Source organism: Rhodamnia argentea, chromosome 6, assembly GCF_020921035.1.
Source record: "Rhodamnia argentea isolate NSW1041297 chromosome 6, ASM2092103v1, whole genome shotgun sequence".
Lineage (NCBI taxonomy): Eukaryota > Viridiplantae > Streptophyta > Magnoliopsida > Myrtales > Myrtaceae > Rhodamnia > Rhodamnia argentea.
Window position 1 is genome coordinate 14,264,383 of NC_063155.1, and position 19,848 is coordinate 14,284,230.

Below are 19,848 nucleotides of genomic sequence, written 5' to 3' on the forward strand. Positions count from 1 at the left end.
GTCGGTTGGGTGTTCTCTTTTAGGGTTCTAGGCCAAATTTCTTGCATGGGGAAGCGGGAAAGTAGTGGGGGGCTTTTGCATCGTTTTGATGGTCACTTCACATGGCGGAGTTTGGTCACATGGCGGAGTTTGGTTAAAAAAAGATTATTATTATATATATTTTTCATCTCCTTTTTAAAAAAATTATTTTTAGTGCCTAAGTTGAGGATTAAATTAGGTGATCATTGAGGTTTTCGATGAAAACTAATGCTATGATATGGCTTCATATGTAATGTCGGCAGGCATAATTATCCATCGACATTATCTTATGATGAAATGATGACGCAAGCGGGAGTTTCATGAGATTCCTAGTATTTTTAATGATTAGTAATGTCTTAGGGTTTTGTAGTCAGAAGAATTTAATAATATGGTGAAAGAGAGAATAGAAATTGGCATTTTGGGTTATTTTTATAATTTTGTGGACATTTTAAAATCATCCGCGTTGGGGAGAGAAAATAATCAAGGACCTTACCAAACGTCGCCACTGCGTCTATTTATTTGTTTTTAATTACCACCGCATCTGATGTGAACGAGATAATTTACTCCATTTGAATGCTCGACTCTTGGTTATATATAGAGTTTCGAACACTATAGTTAAGCAGGAAAATGGAGAGATGTTTCAACTCCATTTGACGCCATCAGTAGAATCTTACAAGTGCATTCCATCTTATAACTTTTTGAGATTTTACAATTTTGATATTAGCTCCTGAAAAAATTGTCCAATAAGTTCTATGCATATTGCACTTCGATTAATTTAATTATAAATCTTTTAATAAAAAGATTACCAAAGAAGTCTTAAACCTATTGCAAATTGTATTAATTTAGTCCTAAATTTTTTTTGGCCGATTCAGTTCTAAAATTTTTACAATTATGCCATTCGGTCTTCAATTTTAGCGGATCAGCGCTGAAGTGCACACCGTATGGTGACATAATTTAATATTTTTTTAGTTTATTTTATTTATTTGTTTTTCTCTTTCTTCTCCTTCCTTTGACCGGACACTTGCGACCGGCTAGAGTCGACACCTGGCTTGGTGAGGTCGGCCTCGCTAGGAGTCGGTGAGGCCAACCCCGTCGTGGTTGCGCGAGGCGTCACCTCGCCACCCCAAATCTAGCGAGGTCAAGCCCCATCTTGGGTGGGCAAGGTCGCCCTAGCCGGCCTTTGGTGAGGCCAACTTCGCTAGGTCGGGGGTCGCCTCTAGTGATCGCCCGGAGGAAGGAGATGAAAGAGAAAAAAGTAATAAAAAAAATCAAAATATTATGTTATCGAACGACCGATGTCGGCCTATGTCCATGTCGGTGACGGATAGCCAAAATTGGCCGAATGGAATGAATTGATACAATTGCAAAATGTTATAGATTGAATCGACAAAAAAAATATATATTATGATTGAATTGGCACGATTGCAATAGGTTTAAGACTTTTTTGGTAATTCTCCCCTTTTAATTGTGCCAATTGAGTCTCGAACATTTTGACAATTTGTCAATTTAGTCATTATGACTAATTTTAGCTAGATATTACTAACGTGGACATAAATCATCCTACATAGCACGATCAATGCTAACGTGAAAATTTTTTTTTTTTTGTTTTTAAATTATTTTCCTCTTTTATTGTTAAGGGCCAGTTGGCTTGCCATTGGTTAAGGCTTGGCAACCCTTGTCGGTTGCGAGCGAGGGCTGCGAAGCCCCCATCGGCAACTAGTGAGGCTCGCGACCCTCACTCACGCCTAGGCAAGGGCCACGGCCCTTGCCCAAAGGCCGGCCCTTAACAATGAAATAAAATAGGGAAATAAAAAAAGGAAAAAATAATGAAAAATCGTAAAATTCAAAAGTTTTTCAGTTAGCGTTGATCAGTGTCATGTATAAGCAATTTTCAATCAAAATTAATTAGAAAGACCGAATTGACAAATTATCAAAAGGTTAAGGACTCAATTGTTACAATTACAATGTTTATGACTGAATTAGCCATAATCAATAGGTTTGGGACTTTATGGAAAAATTTTCCGATATTGTTATAAAGCTCTTGACACATGTGAACGAACATCTTCCGAGGTACAATCCACAGCGACAACGAAAAAGAGAACACAATTACAACATCAAAAGTTTCAGTAAGAAGCTATGGCATTCACGTCGGGACTTAAGCACGATCACTTTCGCACCCGAAGCAATCGACACCATATGGAGTTGGAATTCTTGAGAATGTAAGTACCATTGTAAGCCATGAGCAAAATCGAAGAGCTCGTCGTTGCGATTGGCGTTTTTGTTCAATTGTGCTCTGCTAAAGCAGAAGAAGATGGCCCAATGTCTTGCTGGTCCTTGCTTTGATTACTTACCCTCTTGGCCCAATATTTGCCCGGTCGCCAGCAAGTTGGGTCAGCCCAAATTCACCCCGGCCTTAAAACTACCAATGCAGAAGTTAGGAACACATAAGTATTTTGGAATTAATTAGACTTAAAGCCGCCAAAGTGCTATTACATATGGTTAATCTAGGTTAGATGACAACTTTGCTCAAGTACGCGGCTCGCGTCTTCTAAGACCTGTCAAAATGGGTCATAACCTCATTTTTAAAGCCATATATTGATATTAAATGGGTCATTAGTGGATTTAAAATTTAATTAGTCAAAAGATCTCTTTGACTCTCTCTTCATTCTCTCTCGCCCGTTCTCACTCGTTTCATTCTCACTTACCCTGCACTCTCACCTTAGTTTTGATATGAATTTTCATAGATTGGATTAAATATGAAAGTGTTCAAAGAATATAGATCGGATTGGATATGGATCACTAGATTTACATTACAATAAATGACTAATTAAAATTGGATCTATTGGGGTCATACTATTTACGATCCAGCTCGATCCAACTCAATCCATCCGTTTGACGAGTCTACATCTTCCTAATATTAATTTACTCTCTTTTCTTTCCATCAAGCAATCTTTAATTAGCGCCCTCACGCACTTGACTAAATCCACCCGTCTTTTCTACCCGACTGAAGTAAGGCTATTAACATGAGACAAAGCACATTAATGTATGACTAATCCTGATTATTCCATCGAAAGAAGAATTATTTTTTTTGGATAAATTTCGTGTCGAGCTGATGCCAATAATGCAGAGATATAATGCCTGACATTTTAACACAGCATCAATCCGAACGTAGATAGATCACTTACTACATGAAGCCAGGCACAATGTAAAATGAGCTCAAAACCAGAATACAAGCAAAGAGTTGGTGAACTTTGACATTGAGAAAAGTAGCCTTGGCAAAGGCATTTCAGATTCCAGTGATGAAGAAAAGAATAGCAGGACACATCAACTCCACAACTGCATTCACTGAAATTTACACTGCACATAAAACTGGCACAATATGCAATACAAATTTGCCTAGAAACACATCTAAAAGTTGCCAAGATGGCCTGGACCGTCCACCATTCATCTTAGTCCACTCCTCAGCGCGGCCGCCTTGGCTGGCACGCTTTTGAGTTGAGGTAAGAATCTCGTTAAGTCTCCGCGGCACAAAGAAGCCTGCTTGCGCGTTGGCTACAATCAACAGTAACATCTTTATCACTTGCTTCGTAGCGTATGCTATTGTGAGCCCTATTTCATCACAATCTTATACTTCCTCTAGGAAATGGGAAATTCGATATGTGGCACGACTAGATCCATCACATTATCCGGCATCTGCAGCCCTCTGAATCTTGAAACCCCTCAAACCATCTATTCCACAACGGGTTTGCTGGGCCATTAGTCCTGTAATTAGGGGAACGAATACATCAACAAGTGAACAGGGCTCACTGGCAGAAGCGAATGGCACTCTACATTTAACACGAAAGCACATAGGTTCGAGGGATTACACTGGAAGCAAAGCATCCGGCTTCGTCTCTACGTAGAGCAGCAATCTGTAGGACATTTAGAACTGACTGGTAAATTTTAGTCCTTCACCGCGAACCAGTTAGATAACCAATGTTCAAGGAACAGATGGATATAGTAACTAAAAGCTCTCTAGCCTGTAAAGAAAAACTAAAGATCTAAGGTATTTTGACAATTGTTCTTCAAAGTCATGATCAATTTAGAAAGATAATCACTGCAAGAGGCTCTTTCAGAGGTCCAGCACTCCACGGCAGCATTTTGCCTGAGCAGTGGAGTACCCTTCACAGTGACTTTCTTCAAGGGAAACATTGTCGCAGAATGCTCAAAGATATAATTATGACATCTTCAATATTTACTCAAAAGACCAAAAGCTGAAGCCAAAATGTCGAGACTACTCAGGCTTTTAACTTTTGACTCAGACTCCTTTTGAAGAGTAAATTAATATCAAGAGTCATAATTCAAAGCCACAGCAAAGTTGGAGAAGCTAAGTAGCTCTCATATACTTACTCCTTGCAAATCGATGAGGCATCTTCTAATCTTTCGAGTTCTTCCAACTCCTCCTGTAGAAAATCAAGGAGAATATATTGTATCAGCACACAAATGCTTTGGGACTCTGGTTGTCACAAGATAACACGTCCACAGCACTCAATAGCTTAAAAAGAAACTACACATGATAACTCTTTAGAGGCTTTTAGTTTTCTTTAACTGAGCCGTTTCGAACTTCAGCACTCCCTGTGTAGGCAGCTGAACCAAATGGCGGGGTCCTAACAGAAATATATGGATTGGTTTCACACTTATATCAAGGAAAAGGAAGCAAGAGACAAGAACCTTCTACGACTTACACTTCTATGAACTTGACCAGGAAATCAGATTCCATGAAACATCAATATTTGATTTTTAAGCAGTCGGTATTTAAGATTTTCCAAGTCAAAGTAGGTATAACCATACAACTCAATAACTCAATCTTTGCATAGCAGCTACCCAAGCTTTCCCTTTCCAACTATCAGAAACAAGAAAATAATCTCAACTGCCCAATTGCATGCCTCCTGTTTTAGATCCTCTTGATGCTAAATGCAAACTAAACAGGGTGAGAACTTTGCATAGGTCCAATCATCTTTTATTGATTTCTTTTAGAAAAGGAAAATATAGTAATTAGAAGAGAGAATTGCCAAAGATATGAGCACAAGCAATGATCATGCCAAAACATGACGATACCCAGTATAGTGAAGTTAAGACTGAGGAAGTAAAGCATCTGATCTATCTGATCTACGAAGGCAACAATTCTTGGAGCCATACATCACAATCAATTATGATTAAATTAAATCATTTAATCAATGAAAAACATATAGCAAGTAGATGGCAATCTTGATTTTAGAGAAGTTTAAATACCAGATAGCAGTGTTTTGACAATGGGAACAGATTGGTCGGTTTAACCAGTTAAACCAGGAATCTGTTCCTAAGTTCCGTCCAGTTTAGCTGACCAAAGAGCTGGAGGTAAAAAAAACCTGGATCAAACCAGTGTTAATTTGGTTGAACTCAGCCAAATCAGGAGGTTCAACCAGATCGTGAACTGAAAACAACCCAGTCTGGTAGAGAAGACATTCAAAAAAACTGTGGTTGGTTATTTTCCAAACCGAGCACCTCATTGATGAGGCAGTCACACACATACCACTCACCACATGCTAGTCAAAACTGTAACATAAGAACAAAGAGTTGGTGTGAAATAATAAACTAACTGATTCGAATTCTGAACCCGCAACTCCTAAAAACACCAGCACATGACTTGAAATACTTAGCCGTGCCTCAGTGTAAGTTTGAATTTGGAAATAGATTATTCCATTCGTACTGGCGAATGTGCACAAGTTGCGGATGCACAAAATTGACATTTGAAAAATTAAGCAAAACCACCTCATTTGAAATATTTGATGGAAAGAAATTGTTGATAAACATATTACATAAATATATGTGGAAAGATAAAGATATATTAAAATATGAACTTTGCTTTTTGAAAGTTGTTGGATAGAGAATTTAACATTCTAATATTAAAATGTGCCAGAGATAAACCTGGCCTTATACCGATAGTACATCAGGACAAGGTAGCTACTTCTGTGCCATCAGATTAACGAGATAAGGCTAAAAAAGAATTCGTGTGAAGCACATTCTCATTAACAGGAAGATGTTCCTTCCACTAATCAAATAAGACTCGACCCAATTCTTGCTGTAACGGTCTGTTTTTCTTTTGTTTTATATGGAAATTGGAGGTTTATCAGAATATCCATCTCCAGATGGATTCACAAAAAGAAAATGACCAGGAAGTATCTGCCAGGAAGAGGACCAGTCACACTGTCCCCTTTGTAAGCTAAGTCAAAAGATACATTGTTTAAATACCAGATAGCAAGTGGATGGAAATCTCAAATCTTAGAGAAGTATAAAATGATCGAGTCTGGCAGAAAAGAGGTTGGAAAAAAAATATGTCAGCTATTTTCCAACTGAGCACCTCATTAATGAGGCAGTCCACACATACAACTGACTGCATGATAAGAACATACAACTGTGCATACAACTGGTGTGAAAGAATAAATTAATTGATTTGGAACCTGGGACTTCTAAAAACACCGACACACGGACTTGAACCCCTCAATTGTGCATCATTGTAAGTTTGAATCTGGAAATAGATATATTCAACTCATACTGGCAAATGTGCACAAGTGAACCTCGTATGCACAAAATTGAAATTTGAAATATTAAGCAAAACCACCGCATTACATTTAATCGAGAGAATTGTTGACAAATACAAATGTAATGAAATTTTATAAATGTATGTGAAAAAAGAAAGATGTTCTAAGATTTGAAAATTTTTCTGTGGAAGTTGTTGGATAGAAACTATCAGATTTTAATGATGAAATGCATGAAAAATAAAATACAATTACTATTTCATCCGTTTGTCCTAGAAAAGTATTTGTAAGATAAGTAATTGGGGATATTAGGAGAAGGGAAAACGAAATAAAATTAAGATCCCTTACATGTAGGAGGTTCCTTTTGCTTTATATATTAATCCGGATTTATTAATGGTTGACTGGAAATCCTGTAGACAAAGTCACTTGAGTGGTTCCCTCACCAGTCCAGCTTTTAAAACCTTGCCTTATACCGATATTACATCTGGACAAGGTAGCTCATCTGTGCCATCAGATCAACTAGACAAGCAAAAAAAAATTTGTACGCAGCACATTCTCATTAACAGGAAGATATTCCTTCCACTATTCAAATGATACTCATCCTAGTACTTGCGGTAACAATCCATTTTGATTTTGTTTTATATGACAATTTCCCAGGATAACAGTCTCCAGATGGGTTGGCAAAAAGAAAATGCCCGGCCAGCATCTGCCAGGCAGAGAACCGGTCACACTGTCCCCTTTGTAAGATAAGTTGAAAGATGCATTGAAATTAAAGAGATTAATTCAGTGCAAGGAAAAAACAACTTATTAACTAGCTAAATCATTTGATTAAATTACGTCGTATTTTATCAGAAGAGGCAAGTAAAGCGTTTACATGGAATGTAACATAAACGAGCATATTAATGAAACTATTTCATGCTGCTAAGTACTAAGCATTAAGAGTTTGCTGGCCAAGTTGACAGATTGACTACGGAAAGTTTCAGATTTGTATGGATTCCAACTGGTCGCCATGCATTTGATGGATCTGAAAGAATGTCCAACATTCAAAAGTGATAGAGATAAAATATGTGGAATGCTGCCATTAAGTAATTGCAGATATCAATCCATTCATACTGCCATTGTTTGAAAAATTGTCCTCTCACGTGATAAACTACATCTATGTCCTATAGCAGAGGAAAACCAACAACGGCATGGTAAACTTTTTAAGGGCATCCTGTGGTATTATCTTAAGCAAGATCGAACAAGGTAAACTGAATCATGGCTAGACATCTTTTTCAAGTAGTTTATGTATCAGATAGATATGTCGTCTCCAGGACTAAGATGAGGTTGAAAAGGATCTCAGCCATATCTGAGCTAGAGCTAAGTTTGGCATTGAGTTCATCAAAATTTCTTTATCATAAACATAACAACCAACTGCACCTGCATGATAAGCAAGCTGAATGCACTGGTAATTCTAATAACTTCTATTAGTTATAGGTAAAGACAAAGAATAGTTGCATGAGAGGTTTAATGTTGACCCATCAATAACTAGTTAATGCCAGTGAGGGGAAATAGTGCCACACCAGCCTTGTCTTGTTGATATTCTGATTTAAATTTAGTTGTGTTCATCCTTTGCTCATACAAATCCAGGAAGAAGAAGGAAGGTGCTTAGACTCTACGTTCGGTCAAGAAAAAACATATGGTCAGTTAGATAACAAGTTGTTTATTGTAAACATTGACATGAGTTATATCATACTTCACCAAACATGGTTTTTGCATGTCATTCTATGTTAACAAAAGCTTCCAGGGACCGTTTCCCAGTGCAAGTAAAGAAGATAACTAAAAATAAGCTTGGTTTATGGATTCAGATTCTTATTACCAAAAGAATACTATTGAGTAATGTCACTTTCTCCATCTTACTTTGTCTTACCTGATCAATTTAATATATTTCTCAATTCAACCATTCACCTTAAATGCATCACGAGTGACACCAGCAGAATATAAGCCAGAAGATTCTCGTTTTCAAGTCAGTCAAGCTCCGGTTGTCGCCGTTCAATAGACCTGCTGATGGCTCAACAAGAACAGATCTACTTCACCCAGAAATTTGCAAAATCTCCAGAATTCTTTTTCACAGAGTTTGCAGAACATGACCCAAATGCATGATTCTTGAAACTGCTTCCTAAAAGCTGAAGCACTAGCGCAAGCTCTAATACCAATTGGTTCATCTTTCAGGCAAAGGGTACATTTTATTTAGCAGATGTTTCAGCAAATTCAATGAATCATTTCGAGCAGGACCCGAGTGAAAGATTTTATGAGATCATAGCTAACTGTACTAAAAGCTTAAGCTGATCGAAGAAGGCATGGTTTAATATTTATATATTTCAACACCGAGTTTTGTGGAACGTCGCCATGGAAATGGTGGAATTGCCCAGGGTGACTGCTGGAATTGTGGCTCAGGAACATTGTGAACTGCTCGAACTAGTGCAGAGACAGAGAAAAGGAAGCTTTCCCTCTTCTACTTTTGGTTTGGAATGAGAGGACAGAAGGGCCCTTGAGGCTTCAAAGCTAGAAATCTCACTTAAGACCGGCAAATTGAATTCTTTACACCTCTGTTTTTAACAGTATTCTATAGCCTTTAAAGCTACTTTATACAGAGGAAGCAGCAGCACCGCCTTTCAGTGTGCGACAGTATGTCAACATATAGCAGCTGCTTCCCACGCCATCATTCAGCACCAAAAGGATAAAGGTATGACTGAAAGAAAGAACTTAACTTTGCAATCAGACAGACCAAGAGAATCCACACATTCCCAGTCACAAACCTCTAACAACACATCCTACATATCACGCTTAAATCATTTCAAGAACTGTCCACTTCGCGCATCGCTACTTCAAGCAACAAAAGCCATGCTTCATAATCTCACTCCACTAACCAGACCACGCACAGAACAAACAAAGAAGCAAAAAAACAGAAGAGAACAGAAGGAAAAGGTTACCTTCAAGAACTTGGAATCTTGCTCGAGACTCTTGATTTCCGCCATGATACGATACTTCCCTCTCTTATCCGATGCCGAGCTATTCGCATGTTCATTTCCCGTCGACGCACTCTTGTTAGAGTCCATTCTCACAAGAGCAACGATGGTTACGATAAGGACGAAAACCTCCCTCTCTCTCCTCTCTCTCGCACCCACTATCTGAACGGCTCAAAGAAGCGGCTTTTCAACTCCGTGCTGGAGCACCCATTGGATCCTTCAGATCGGAACTCAAGCTACATTACACAAAACCCACTTTTGCAAAACATCGCTCGGCCGCAACCGAGGAACCCCCAAAGACATCCCCGCGTTCCGACGACGAGGTCGCCGTTGAAGAGCAGAGGAGCGAAGAGATCTCGGGGTTTTTCTTGAAGCGAGTAAGTGGGAAAAAAATCACAGAAAGCGCCAAACTTTACGGGAAAAGAATGGAAGAAAGGTCTTCAACTCTCTGTCGTCCCCTCCTCCGAGCGAGGTACGGGAATGGATTGAAGAAAAGCTACTGTAGTTTTTCACTTTCTACTGATGCTCCAGAGCAACTGGGTGCTCTCTGCGTTGAACTTTGTCAGTGCTAAACGTCTACGGTTGAGTGCTGCATTAACCGAAAAGCACGACAGGTGCTCAGATTGGTATCCCTTCCGCTTCGGTTCAATTTCTGCGGAATTTTTAATATTCCATGAATGAACATAATACGTATTACAGATGAAAAGAACAATACAAGTTTAATACGAACATAATGTGATAGTGTTGCTCCATAATCGTTTTTTTTTTATCGGAATACGGATAAAACAGTTCCATATCTTTAGATTATAATTGAAGTTTAACATTTACCCTTAGAATAAAGAAACATTTTGTCGACAGATGTTATGTCTATAATTTTATTTTATTTTATTTTTGCATATAACGATGTCTTGAGATATAATATTTAAGATAATGTCGATAAATGGACACTATGATTAGGCATAGTGAAGAGAAAAGATACCGGGGGAAGTGAGAGAAATTATTTTCTCGGGGCTTATGAAAAGAACTTCCCAAATTTAGAGAGAAATGGAGGGAAATTGAGATAATCTCCCAATTTCGAAAATGCTCTCAATAAAGAGTGAGAAAGTTAAAAAGATATAACGAGATTGTACACGATTAATTAGCTCGATTTTTCTCTACATTATTTCTCTGCGATATTCGTCCAAAAAAAATGATATTATAATTTTCCCTGATGTCTCTTCCCTTCATTTCATTTTTTTTTTTTGCCTTTTTTTCCATTGATTTTACCACACTTTTTTTTCTAAAATTAATAGGAGCTCTTTTACCGTAGAAAGTCATATATGGCTATTTCATTACAAGTTAACCGTATTCACCAATCTTTTAGGAGCATGTTAATGTTTATATTTAACTCTTTCTGGAAAAAATCATAAAAGATGTCATAAACCAATTGTAATTGTGCCAATTCAATCCTAAACCTTTTGTGTTTGTGCCAATTTAGTCCATCCGACTAACTTTGGCCGACCAACGCCGACGTGGACACCGATAGCGACGTGGTAAACCAACCAGAGGAGGGAAGAAGAAGGAAAAAAAAAGAAAAAAAGAAAACAAATTCTCGGTAGATGCGCGGGTGCATATGTATTACCCTTATTTTGTCCAACAAAATGAAGTCTACTAGTCAAGGAAAGAGTATAGATAGGAGAAGATGATGTAGAAATAAGAAACTAGTCCACGCCATTTGAGGGAGGAGTCGACGTCACTCTGTCATGGTCATACCGTATGGACAGCAATAATCAACCCTAATTCACCACACGGTCCCACACCTACTTCCCATCTTTGCTCCGATTCGCTCTCGCATGATGTCAAAGTAAGTTCCAGAAACCGAAGAAGGGAAAAAATTAAAAAAAAATAAACATAAAAATAAAGATGAACCGTTCAGGCAGGGGACCGTAGTATCGCTGTAGTGTCGCTTGTTTCTGCTCTCTGCTTGGAGACCACTGAACCAGTGGTAGCTGCTCGAGGAAAATCCGTCGCGAAGCCCCGACCGCTCACCTGTCTGGTAAGCTCTTACCTCCGTTTTCTTGATGCTTTCTCTGCTTTTTAGAGGTGTGCATGGTGGGAACTACGGATTTTTAGCATGTTCTTTCTCACTTGAAAGGACCCAAGGAGATCAAGAACCCGTCAATTTTCTGGGTCATAGCATGTGGGTATTCCTTGCTGGACAGTAAAGGTCGTGACTTTTTCAAGAATTCGCTGGTAATCTTCGGTAACACATGGCTTCTTCGCTGCTTAATGGAGCTGAATACCTAGGATTGATGAGAAGTGTACACCCAAAAGGATTGGGCTTTGTGGGGTCGGATTTTGGTGGGAAGAACCTCAACCTGCCCAAATTGACCCTGGGGTCTCCTGCTAGAATTGGGGCTGTGAAGAGAGCAGTGCCTAATTGCAGCTTATCAACTTCTAGGCCTGCTTCGCAGCCTAGGTTCATACAGCACAAGAAGGAGGCCTTTTGGTTCTACAGGTTCCTCTCGATTGTGTATGACCACATTATAAACCCTGGACATTGGACCGAGGACATGCGGGACGATGCGCTCGAGCCAGCCGACCTCAGTGATAGGAACATGATAGTGGTGGATGTTGGTGGTGGGACTGGTTTTACCACTCTAGGTATTGTTAAGCACGTGGATGCGAAGAATGTCACGATCCTTGACCAGTCACCGCATCAGCTCGCCAAGGCCAGGCAGAAGGAGCCCCTGAAGGAGTGCAAAATCATTGAGGGGGACGCGGAGGATCTCCCGTTTGAGACTGACTATGCAGACCGATACATTTCGGCAGGAAGGTCATTGCTTTATCTTTGGTTTCCGTGCTTCATAGTGGGTAACTTGAGTTAAATAACGATATCTGCTTGTAGCTATGAAGATGAGGTAATGTTTGAGTCAATTGCAAAATGACATACCTCATCATGTAACAAATGCTCACATGACTCATAGGAAAGGCACCTGTCTTTAAATTAGTGATGATGTGCGTCTCTACCAAGTAATTCTGTATGTTCTGCCGAATGTCTTTTCTGATGAGTGTTTCACGTATATCAATGAATTGATGATACATGCATAATTTTATTGTCATAACAGTAGTTTTGACATTTCATTATCAACTCTGTTGGTGTTGAGCATCTAGATACAATGAACATAAAATCCCATATTGTGCCTTTTGGACTATAATTTACAGCCTTGAAACCTTTGTGCATTTACCTATTTGAACATTCTTTGAAAAGCCTCCATTCGTCTGGATAATGTCATGGTGCAGGAGATTTCAGTTGATGGTAAAGCTAAGTAGTGTCTTGGCATGATATACAAATAAGGGGGAATGGTGTTGACTTTTCTATGCATATGGTGCGAGTCGTGTCTGAAAGTGTGACATGCAGTTGGACTTGATAGAGGATAATCAATTGAATTGCATAATTTCTAGTGTAGCGAGGCAAATGAATCAATCGAAACATAGGTGAAGGCATTTTGATGGAGAAGCTGGAGAAGCTATGTCTTTGTATTAGGTGTGGGGTTATGGCTACAAGGTAGTTTCTGTTGTAAGAAAGGGAGATGTAATTTCTGGAATAGTCTCTGATGGTTTCACATAGTATCATTTTCAGTATCGAGTATTGGCCAGATCCCCAGCGTGGCATTAAGGAAGCCTACAGAGTGCTGAAACTGGGAGGAAAGGCATGCGTCATAGGCCCGGTGTACCCAACATTCTGGCTGTCTCGCTTCTTTGCTGACGCGTGGATGCTCTTTCCAAAGGAGGAAGAATACATTGAGTGGTTTGAGAAGGCTGGGTTCAAGGACATCCAGTTGAAAAGGATTGGCCCAAAATGGTATCGTGGTGTTCGCCGGCATGGGTTAATCATGGGGTGTTCTGTGACAGGTGTTAAACCTGCGTCTGGTGATTCTCCTTTGCAGGTTTGTTTCTGCTGCTTGTTGGTTGCATTGATTCTGCTTCTATCTAGTAGATAGGGTTTCTGTATGATGATGCAACTCAAATAAAATGAGGTTGTGATTATTGTCTGATCCTTCCCAAGTGACTACACGAATGCACATGCTAGCGTACACATGTTTCCCTAATTCTATTCTGATTAGTGAATATATTAGAGTACAGGTAGTTGAGAGGAAACCTGAGGGTGTTTAGGCTATATTATTTCCGGGGAGTCGCTTTATGTAGCCATAATATATACCCGAACCTAACTTGAAACCCTCTGGTTTCCTCTTCTTAATTCAATCAACCCAGGCCTCTGATTGGGTTTGTTCTGGTTGGAACCCCGAGGGACCTGACCAAATACAATCCCTGGTTTTGTACCTTTTTGAGTGTGGGGCCCAATATGCAGCCCAGATAGTGTTTCTGCTCATCATGTAACTGAAGATGAGGCTTCTCATATTATAAGATGATCATTGAATATTGTTATATTGCGAAATCCTTTCTCAAATTCTCTTACAACATTGCGTATGGCTTGCATGGCGAATGACAATTTGAAAATATTTGGCTGGCAGCTGAAGCCTTGTTACAAGAAATTTCAGATCGTTTGCCATTGTAGACCTGGCAATAGCACATAAAGTCCTTTGACAATCAGTGCTTTTCTTCTGTTGTCTTGCATAATCATACCCCTGCAGGATCATGTTTCCCTGTCTTTAACTAGACATTTTGTTTGGTGTCTTCGGTGAATTAGCTGTACTTTTCTATCAGGCTAGCTAATTTATTAATGCAAGACAAATCAGTTAGTTTTACTGAACAGTTTGGATTGTTAGAATGAGTCATAGTCTGACTCAACTTGAAGAAAATTCTTTTACAAGCTGATGGGATGAAATGTGTGGCTGGTCATCTAATGCTCGCTGTATTATGGCAAAGCTCATGTTGTCATGTAGACAGTTATGTTGAATGATAATTGTTAGGGTTCTGGGATTTATGTTATGCAAAAGACAGTGCTTGTTTTTGGATGTTACCTTATTTTCTGAAGGTGTAGCTTGTTTGTCGTTCTGGGTTCTTATCTTTCAATAATATTGTCATCCACAAACTAGTCTGATCTTGCATTTGGAGTGATGGGATGAAATGTGTGGCTGGTCATCTAATGCTCGCTGTATTATGGCAAAGCTCATGTTGTCATGTAGACAGTTATGTTGAATGATAATTGTTAGGGTTCTGGGATTTATGTTATGCAAAAGACAGTGCTTGTTTTTGGATGTTACCTTATTTTCTGAAGGTGTAGCTTGTTTGTCGTTCTGGGTTCTTATCTTTCAATAATATTGTCATCCACAAACTAGTCTGATCTTGCATTTGGAGTGATGGAGAACTTGGAGATTCTTTCAAGATGCAGTGACTTTTGTCTCTTGGCTCTACGAAGTTGCATAATTTTCTTGAATGTAATTTTACTCCGATTTGAAGCCACATGATCATTTTATTTGGTTGTTTCTTCCTTGATATTTTGCGCATTTGACTTGTAATTAGTGAGAAACCTGATGATGTCTGGTCAGAGCGTCAATATTCAATGTTTCAACTCTCTTAATTTTTGTTGGAAGAAACTACCTTAGTTTCATTGATGTGAGATGTAGATTAGCTTTGTCATCTTGAGGAGATCGAGAGGAATATCCTGTTGTTACAGTAGTAGCGATATTGCTTATTTTGCTTGGATATGAACTGCATTATTGGTTTTCTATCACAGTGCACACCAGGGTCACTTCATCAGCTACACAAAGCATGTCATGTAGTTTCAAAACACCCCAGTTAAATATCAAGTAATTACCGGTATACTTCAACCAAAAAAAAAAACCAGTACACAGTCGAGGCCCAATGGTGAACAAAAACCCAATTGATAGGAGAGCTGCCAAAATTGGGTGGTAAGAGAATGACTTAGAGTTGGGACTTGGGTCCGATAACCGGAACCATGTGCATCGTGCTTCTGTTGATAAAGATGTGTCTCTGCTTTTGTTTCGAGTTCTTTACTACTGTTATCATTGCACCTGCCATTCCCTTTCTTTGCCTTATTAAACTTGCGAGATAATGGCGTTTGATTGCAGCTCGGTCCGAAGGCAGAGGATGTCTCGAAGCCTGTGAACCCGTTCGTGTTCCTGCTGCGGTTCCTTTTGGGTGCAATGGCAGCTACCTATTATGTACTAGTCCCAATATACATGTGGCTGAAAGATCAGATTGTCCCCAAAGGTAGACCCATCTGAGAGAGAAAAGGAGAGGGAGATTCATGTTGAGCAGAGAAGGAGCTGCTCATAACATCTTTCTTACTATGTTTCTTTTGTAAGAGTTTGCAGTGTAAGAATCCATTTCCTTCTTTTTCTGTTGTCTGGTGACTTAAAATTGAGCTCGCTGTATCCTTCTTTCCGGAATCTTGTTGTTGAGAATGTTAAATGGGTTGTACAGGTTGATGGAGTGTTATCTGCTTCTGGAGGAAAAAAAAAAAAAAAAAGAGGCTCATACGCCATGAGCCTGTGATCTTTTTAGCAATTCATCTGGTCCTTGTTTTTTGCAAAAGAGATGCCATTATCTTCTCTTCTTGACCTTGGTTTAGCTCTCTGCATTCATTCACATACCTTTCACTCTTTTATATATCAATGACGGACAATTCCAACCCCCAGTCACTTGATAGAAATGCCTCATCTCTTGTTTGGGTTGTGTTGTGTTTTGTTGTAATCATTCCCTTTCAAGGAGAACCACTACGGAAATTTTCATGCGATAATCGCAATCCCAACCTGACTCTGCCCAAAAAACTTTCACGGCAATCTCATTAGATAACGCAAAGTTGTCAACCTTCATTTGCTATTGAAACCAATCTAAAAGTTTAGTGCATAGGGAGCAATCGTAACGTGGAATATCTTCTGGTTCTGAACTCAGGGCGTCGACCCATTCGAGTTACTTGCTCTGTTGATTATTTCTGAGCTCGCGTGTTGACCCGTGAGATTCGCGAAGCATAATTTGCTCCTGCCGTTACGCTTCCAAGTTAAGATTCCCCTGCCCCCGCGCGACATGGCAAGTTTTGCTCTGTGGTGGCGCTGCATCCCCTCAAGATCCATCCATCAATTGAGGAAGTCAGAGTATCAATTTTGCTGACTTTTAATCCCTTAGACCATCACTTGGACGACGGTCAGCATCTGCAATTTTCTCGTTCTGTTCTTTTACGTGCGTTGATTTTGTGAACCACTATTTTCTAGATGTTGGTTCTTTGAAATTTCGGTCCCACGTGATTAATAATGTTCTCCACCTTGTAATACTACAAGAAGGACTTCGCTTCGACACCAGCACACACCCTCAAGCAAGTTATACTCATCGAGCGCGCTCTGTTCTTTCTCCAGGTTCAGAGAGTCTTCAGACCCAACAATGGCAGAAGCATTGACAGAAGATCAAGTGGCCGATTTTCGCGAAGCTTTCTGTCTCATCGACAAGGATTCCGACGGTACTGACTCCATTTCGGTTCTTGTTTTCCTAGATATTTTGGAGCATTCATGTTCTGATTTTCAGTCCATTGATGTTTTGCAACTTTTGGTTCAGTGGAATTAGCATTTTTTTGTCCCTACATGACAGGTACAAAACATGATAATCAGTAGTAGTTGTGTCTGATGCCATTGAGCTGCAGAATATCTGAATCTATTGTTCCTCCTACCATCTTATGTTGCTTCTTTATTTGGTCAAAACCTTCCTGTGTTGTTGGAAATGGAAAAACTGTTCTTGCCCGTCACGGGGTTTCGATGGACTGGATTGTCTAAACACGGGTTCGCATGAGCCAAGCTTGCGAAACGATTGCATACGATGTCACGACAGAGCGATGCTAAGGACGAAAGTGGCAGCTCGGTGAGATTCTGAATGTGTTGTCTCCCTCTCTGTTGTAACAAATGTTTCATCCCTTGATAGGCATGATCACAATGGAGGAACTCGCCATGGTGATCCAGTCACTCGACGAGCACCCGACGAAAGAAGAAGTCCAAGAAATGATCAGCGAAGTGGATCTGGTCGGGAGCGGCACGATAGACTTTGCAGAGTTCTTGAACATCATGGGGAGGAAAATGAAGGTGAGTGGACAAAGGCTTCCGGGGTTGATTCCGACGAGTCATCCTTATACTTTCCCTATAGTTTTTGAAAGCGAAAAGACAGGGGAAAATGGTAAGAGGATCATCTACTGTACTTTGCAGGAAAATGTTGGCGAAGAGCTAAGAGAAGCATTCAAAGTGTTTGACAGAGATCAAGATGGATATATATCTGCCATTGAGGTAAATTATCACTAATTTGCGGGCATGGCTATCTATACATGCGGATGTTGCTCAACTGAGATCAAGCGATCAATGCACCGGACGAATAGTATGAGAAAAGCGGAAACTTTACGAGAACACGAGACTTGCGAAATGAGAGAAATCAGGTTTTAGTTTATACTACACTCGGCGGAAAAAATTTCGAAAAATTTCCTTTGTCATTCTGTACTTGGAGTGTCCCCGTGATTTTCGAACCGCCCGTCAATGGAAAACGTTCGACAGTTAGAATCGTTCCGATTACCTTCGATCCCCCTGCTTCAGGAAATGCTGCTTAAAAAGCTACAGAAAGTATTACAGAACCTTTAATCACACCATAGAACTATGTTTTCACATCGAACTGCTTCTGGTTTTTCTTCCCCCTGGATATTCTTTCAACGTTCCTCACTTTGGTTCAAGTTGAAGTTAGATTTAAGCGTATGATCGACTCAATGACAGTCTATTTTCTTGTGTTCAGCTGAGGAATGTGATGATGAATCTGGGCGAACGGCTCTCGAACGAAGAGGCGGAGCAGATGATCAGAGAAGCCGATTGGGACGGCGACGGTCTTGTCAGCTACGAGGAATTCACGAGGATGATGATGATATTCTAGGCTTCACCCGATTGCGCTTGGAAAGATATAGCTGAGAGAAAAATGGGATCGACAAGTTATGTAGATCGATCACTTTCATCATGAATAAATTCCACTTCTTTGAAAAATATAATCCTTGTTATAAGAATACAGGCATGCCCATAAATGAAATGATATTCTAATACTTATGTTCACGAGGGCCAACTTGATCCTCTTTGATGCTTGCTTTCATTCAATTCCTTGTTGCTCTATTAGTTTAGACAGGTTCATTTTACCTGTCTTTACGACCTAACACCTAGAAAATAGTATGAACAATGCGATCACATTGAAAAAGACATCACACGTGGGGACGCACCCATATTTTAGAGAGAGAAGCTTTCACATTTAGGATACTTCTTGGAATAGATCTAGTCGAGACTAGACCCATCGAAATTGATCATAAACCCATTTCTTAACTTATATATGATGGGTTGAGTTGTTATATGGGTTACATATGCTCGATAAAATGGGTTTAAATATGATATGAGTGTTAAATGGGTTAGTCGTAAATGGATTTACAACTTACTTAAACCCACCCTAACTCTATGCCTCTCTCTTGATTCTCTCTCGCCCTCAATTGATCTCATGCTTGCTCACTCCATACTCTCTTCTTGGTTTTGGATATCGATTTTTCTAGATAGAGTTATAAATATGGAAGCGTTTTAGGAATATGGATTAGGTCGGGTACTAGTTGGGTAAAAATCGGATCAGGTATAGGTAATTAGATTTGTATTATATAGAAATGGGTCGAAAATGGATTAAATGGGTCTATCTCGAGTCGACTATTTTCTACCCCGATCCGATGCACCCGTTTGACGGGTTTAGTAGAGACGGGGATGGGGGGCCTGTACCTCGAAGGTCTATTACTCAACCCCGAAATAATGTTTTTGCCAAGTCACAATGCATTCATAAAAGAATAAATTGAGTACCTTTCAGAAAAAAAGAAAAAAAATGACTCGGTGCCTGTTTGACTATGGAGTCTCGAGACACAAACGACTCACAAGTCCAAAAAGCCCCATGGAAATTCCAATTTGGCTGATTCACCACAGTCAAAAAGAGGAAGGGTCAACTTTGCCTAACCATTTTCATTTCAGCAGCATTGACCTTGGAATGGGGCTCACGAATCACACGAGGAGAATAGTTTGGCCTTCACTTCTGGAAATGGGTATCATTTTGATGCAAGATTAATTTCTTCATTTTGTGAACGTCAAGAAGAGAAGGAAAACTAGATGGCCCATTGGAGCATGAAAAGGTTGAATTTTCAAACGAAGAGAGGGAATTTCCAACACGTTCGGGGCCGACGAGCATGTTTTTTCGACCATCGAACCAAGAGAAGGTTCGATGAATTTTGGTTGTTCTTTTTTTTTTCGAAAGGCTTGCCATTTATT

At 39.7% G+C, this 19,848-nt stretch overlaps 3 protein-coding genes across 4 annotated transcripts; 2 read left to right on the plus strand and 1 right to left on the minus strand.

The window, feature by feature from the left end:
• Positions 1-3,338: 3,338 nt before the first annotated feature.
• LOC115754345 (guanine nucleotide-binding protein subunit gamma 2) lies at positions 3,339-10,188 on the minus strand. The gene is made up of 4 exons (XM_030693342.2): positions 9,548-10,188; positions 4,408-4,460; positions 3,885-3,929; positions 3,339-3,780 (listed from the first exon to the last, which is right to left on the minus strand). The coding sequence occupies exons 1-4, from the start codon at positions 9,671-9,673 to the stop codon at positions 3,696-3,698; spliced, it is 309 nt and encodes a 102-aa protein (XP_030549202.1). The 5' UTR covers positions 9,674-10,188; the 3' UTR covers positions 3,339-3,695.
• Positions 10,189-11,454: 1,266 nt separating this feature from the next.
• On the plus strand, positions 11,455-15,939 carry LOC115754343 (2-methyl-6-phytyl-1,4-hydroquinone methyltransferase, chloroplastic). 2 transcript variants are annotated; one of them, XM_048281217.1, is made up of 4 exons: positions 11,455-11,618; positions 11,718-12,398; positions 13,206-13,512; positions 15,375-15,506. In XM_048281217.1, exons 2-4 carry the CDS (start codon positions 11,833-11,835, stop codon positions 15,396-15,398), a joined length of 897 nt encoding a protein of 298 aa, XP_048137174.1. In that variant the 5' UTR covers positions 11,455-11,618; positions 11,718-11,832; the 3' UTR covers positions 15,399-15,506. The 2 variants fall into 2 exon arrangements, with proteins under 2 accessions (XP_048137174.1, XP_030549200.1); XM_030693340.2 differs by lacking the exon at positions 15,375-15,506 and adding an exon at positions 15,619-15,939 and having other exon boundaries at positions 11,456-11,618.
• Positions 15,940-16,903: 964 nt separating this feature from the next.
• Positions 16,904-18,604, plus strand: LOC115754344 (calmodulin-like protein 11). The gene is made up of 4 exons (XM_030693341.2): positions 16,904-17,003; positions 17,459-17,616; positions 17,737-17,814; positions 18,308-18,604. The coding sequence occupies exons 1-4, from the start codon at positions 16,928-16,930 to the stop codon at positions 18,440-18,442; spliced, it is 447 nt and encodes a 148-aa protein (XP_030549201.1). The 5' UTR covers positions 16,904-16,927; the 3' UTR covers positions 18,443-18,604.
• The last annotated feature ends 1,244 nt before the right edge of the window (positions 18,605-19,848 follow it).

Excerpts from the sequence above, each read along its gene's own strand:
- LOC115754344 (XM_030693341.2), top strand. The coding sequence starts at position 16,928 with ATGGCAGAAGCATTGACAGAAGATCAAGTGGCCGATTTTCGCGAAGCT. Across the intron at positions 17,004-17,458 it reads CATCGACAAGGATTCCGACG|GCATGATCACAATGGAGGAA; the intron begins GTACTGACTCCA and ends ATCCCTTGATAG. Across the intron at positions 17,617-17,736 it reads TCATGGGGAGGAAAATGAAG|GAAAATGTTGGCGAAGAGCT; the intron begins GTGAGTGGACAA and ends TGTACTTTGCAG.
- LOC115754343 (XM_030693340.2), top strand. The coding sequence starts at position 11,833 with ATGGCTTCTTCGCTGCTTAATGGAGCTGAATACCTAGGATTGATGAGA. Across the intron at positions 12,399-13,205 it reads CGATACATTTCGGCAGGAAG|TATCGAGTATTGGCCAGATC; the intron begins GTCATTGCTTTA and ends TATCATTTTCAG. Across the intron at positions 13,513-15,618 it reads CTGGTGATTCTCCTTTGCAG|CTCGGTCCGAAGGCAGAGGA; the intron begins GTTTGTTTCTGC and ends GTTTGATTGCAG.
- LOC115754345 (XM_030693342.2), bottom strand. The coding sequence starts at position 9,673 with ATGGACTCTAACAAGAGTGCGTCGACGGGAAATGAACATGCGAATAGC. Across the intron at positions 4,461-9,547 it reads AAGATTCCAAGTTCTTGAAG|GAGGAGTTGGAAGAACTCGA; the intron begins GTAACCTTTTCC and ends GATTTTCTACAG. Across the intron at positions 3,930-4,407 it reads GCCTCATCGATTTGCAAGGA|ATTGCTGCTCTACGTAGAGA; the intron begins GTAAGTATATGA and ends AATGTCCTACAG.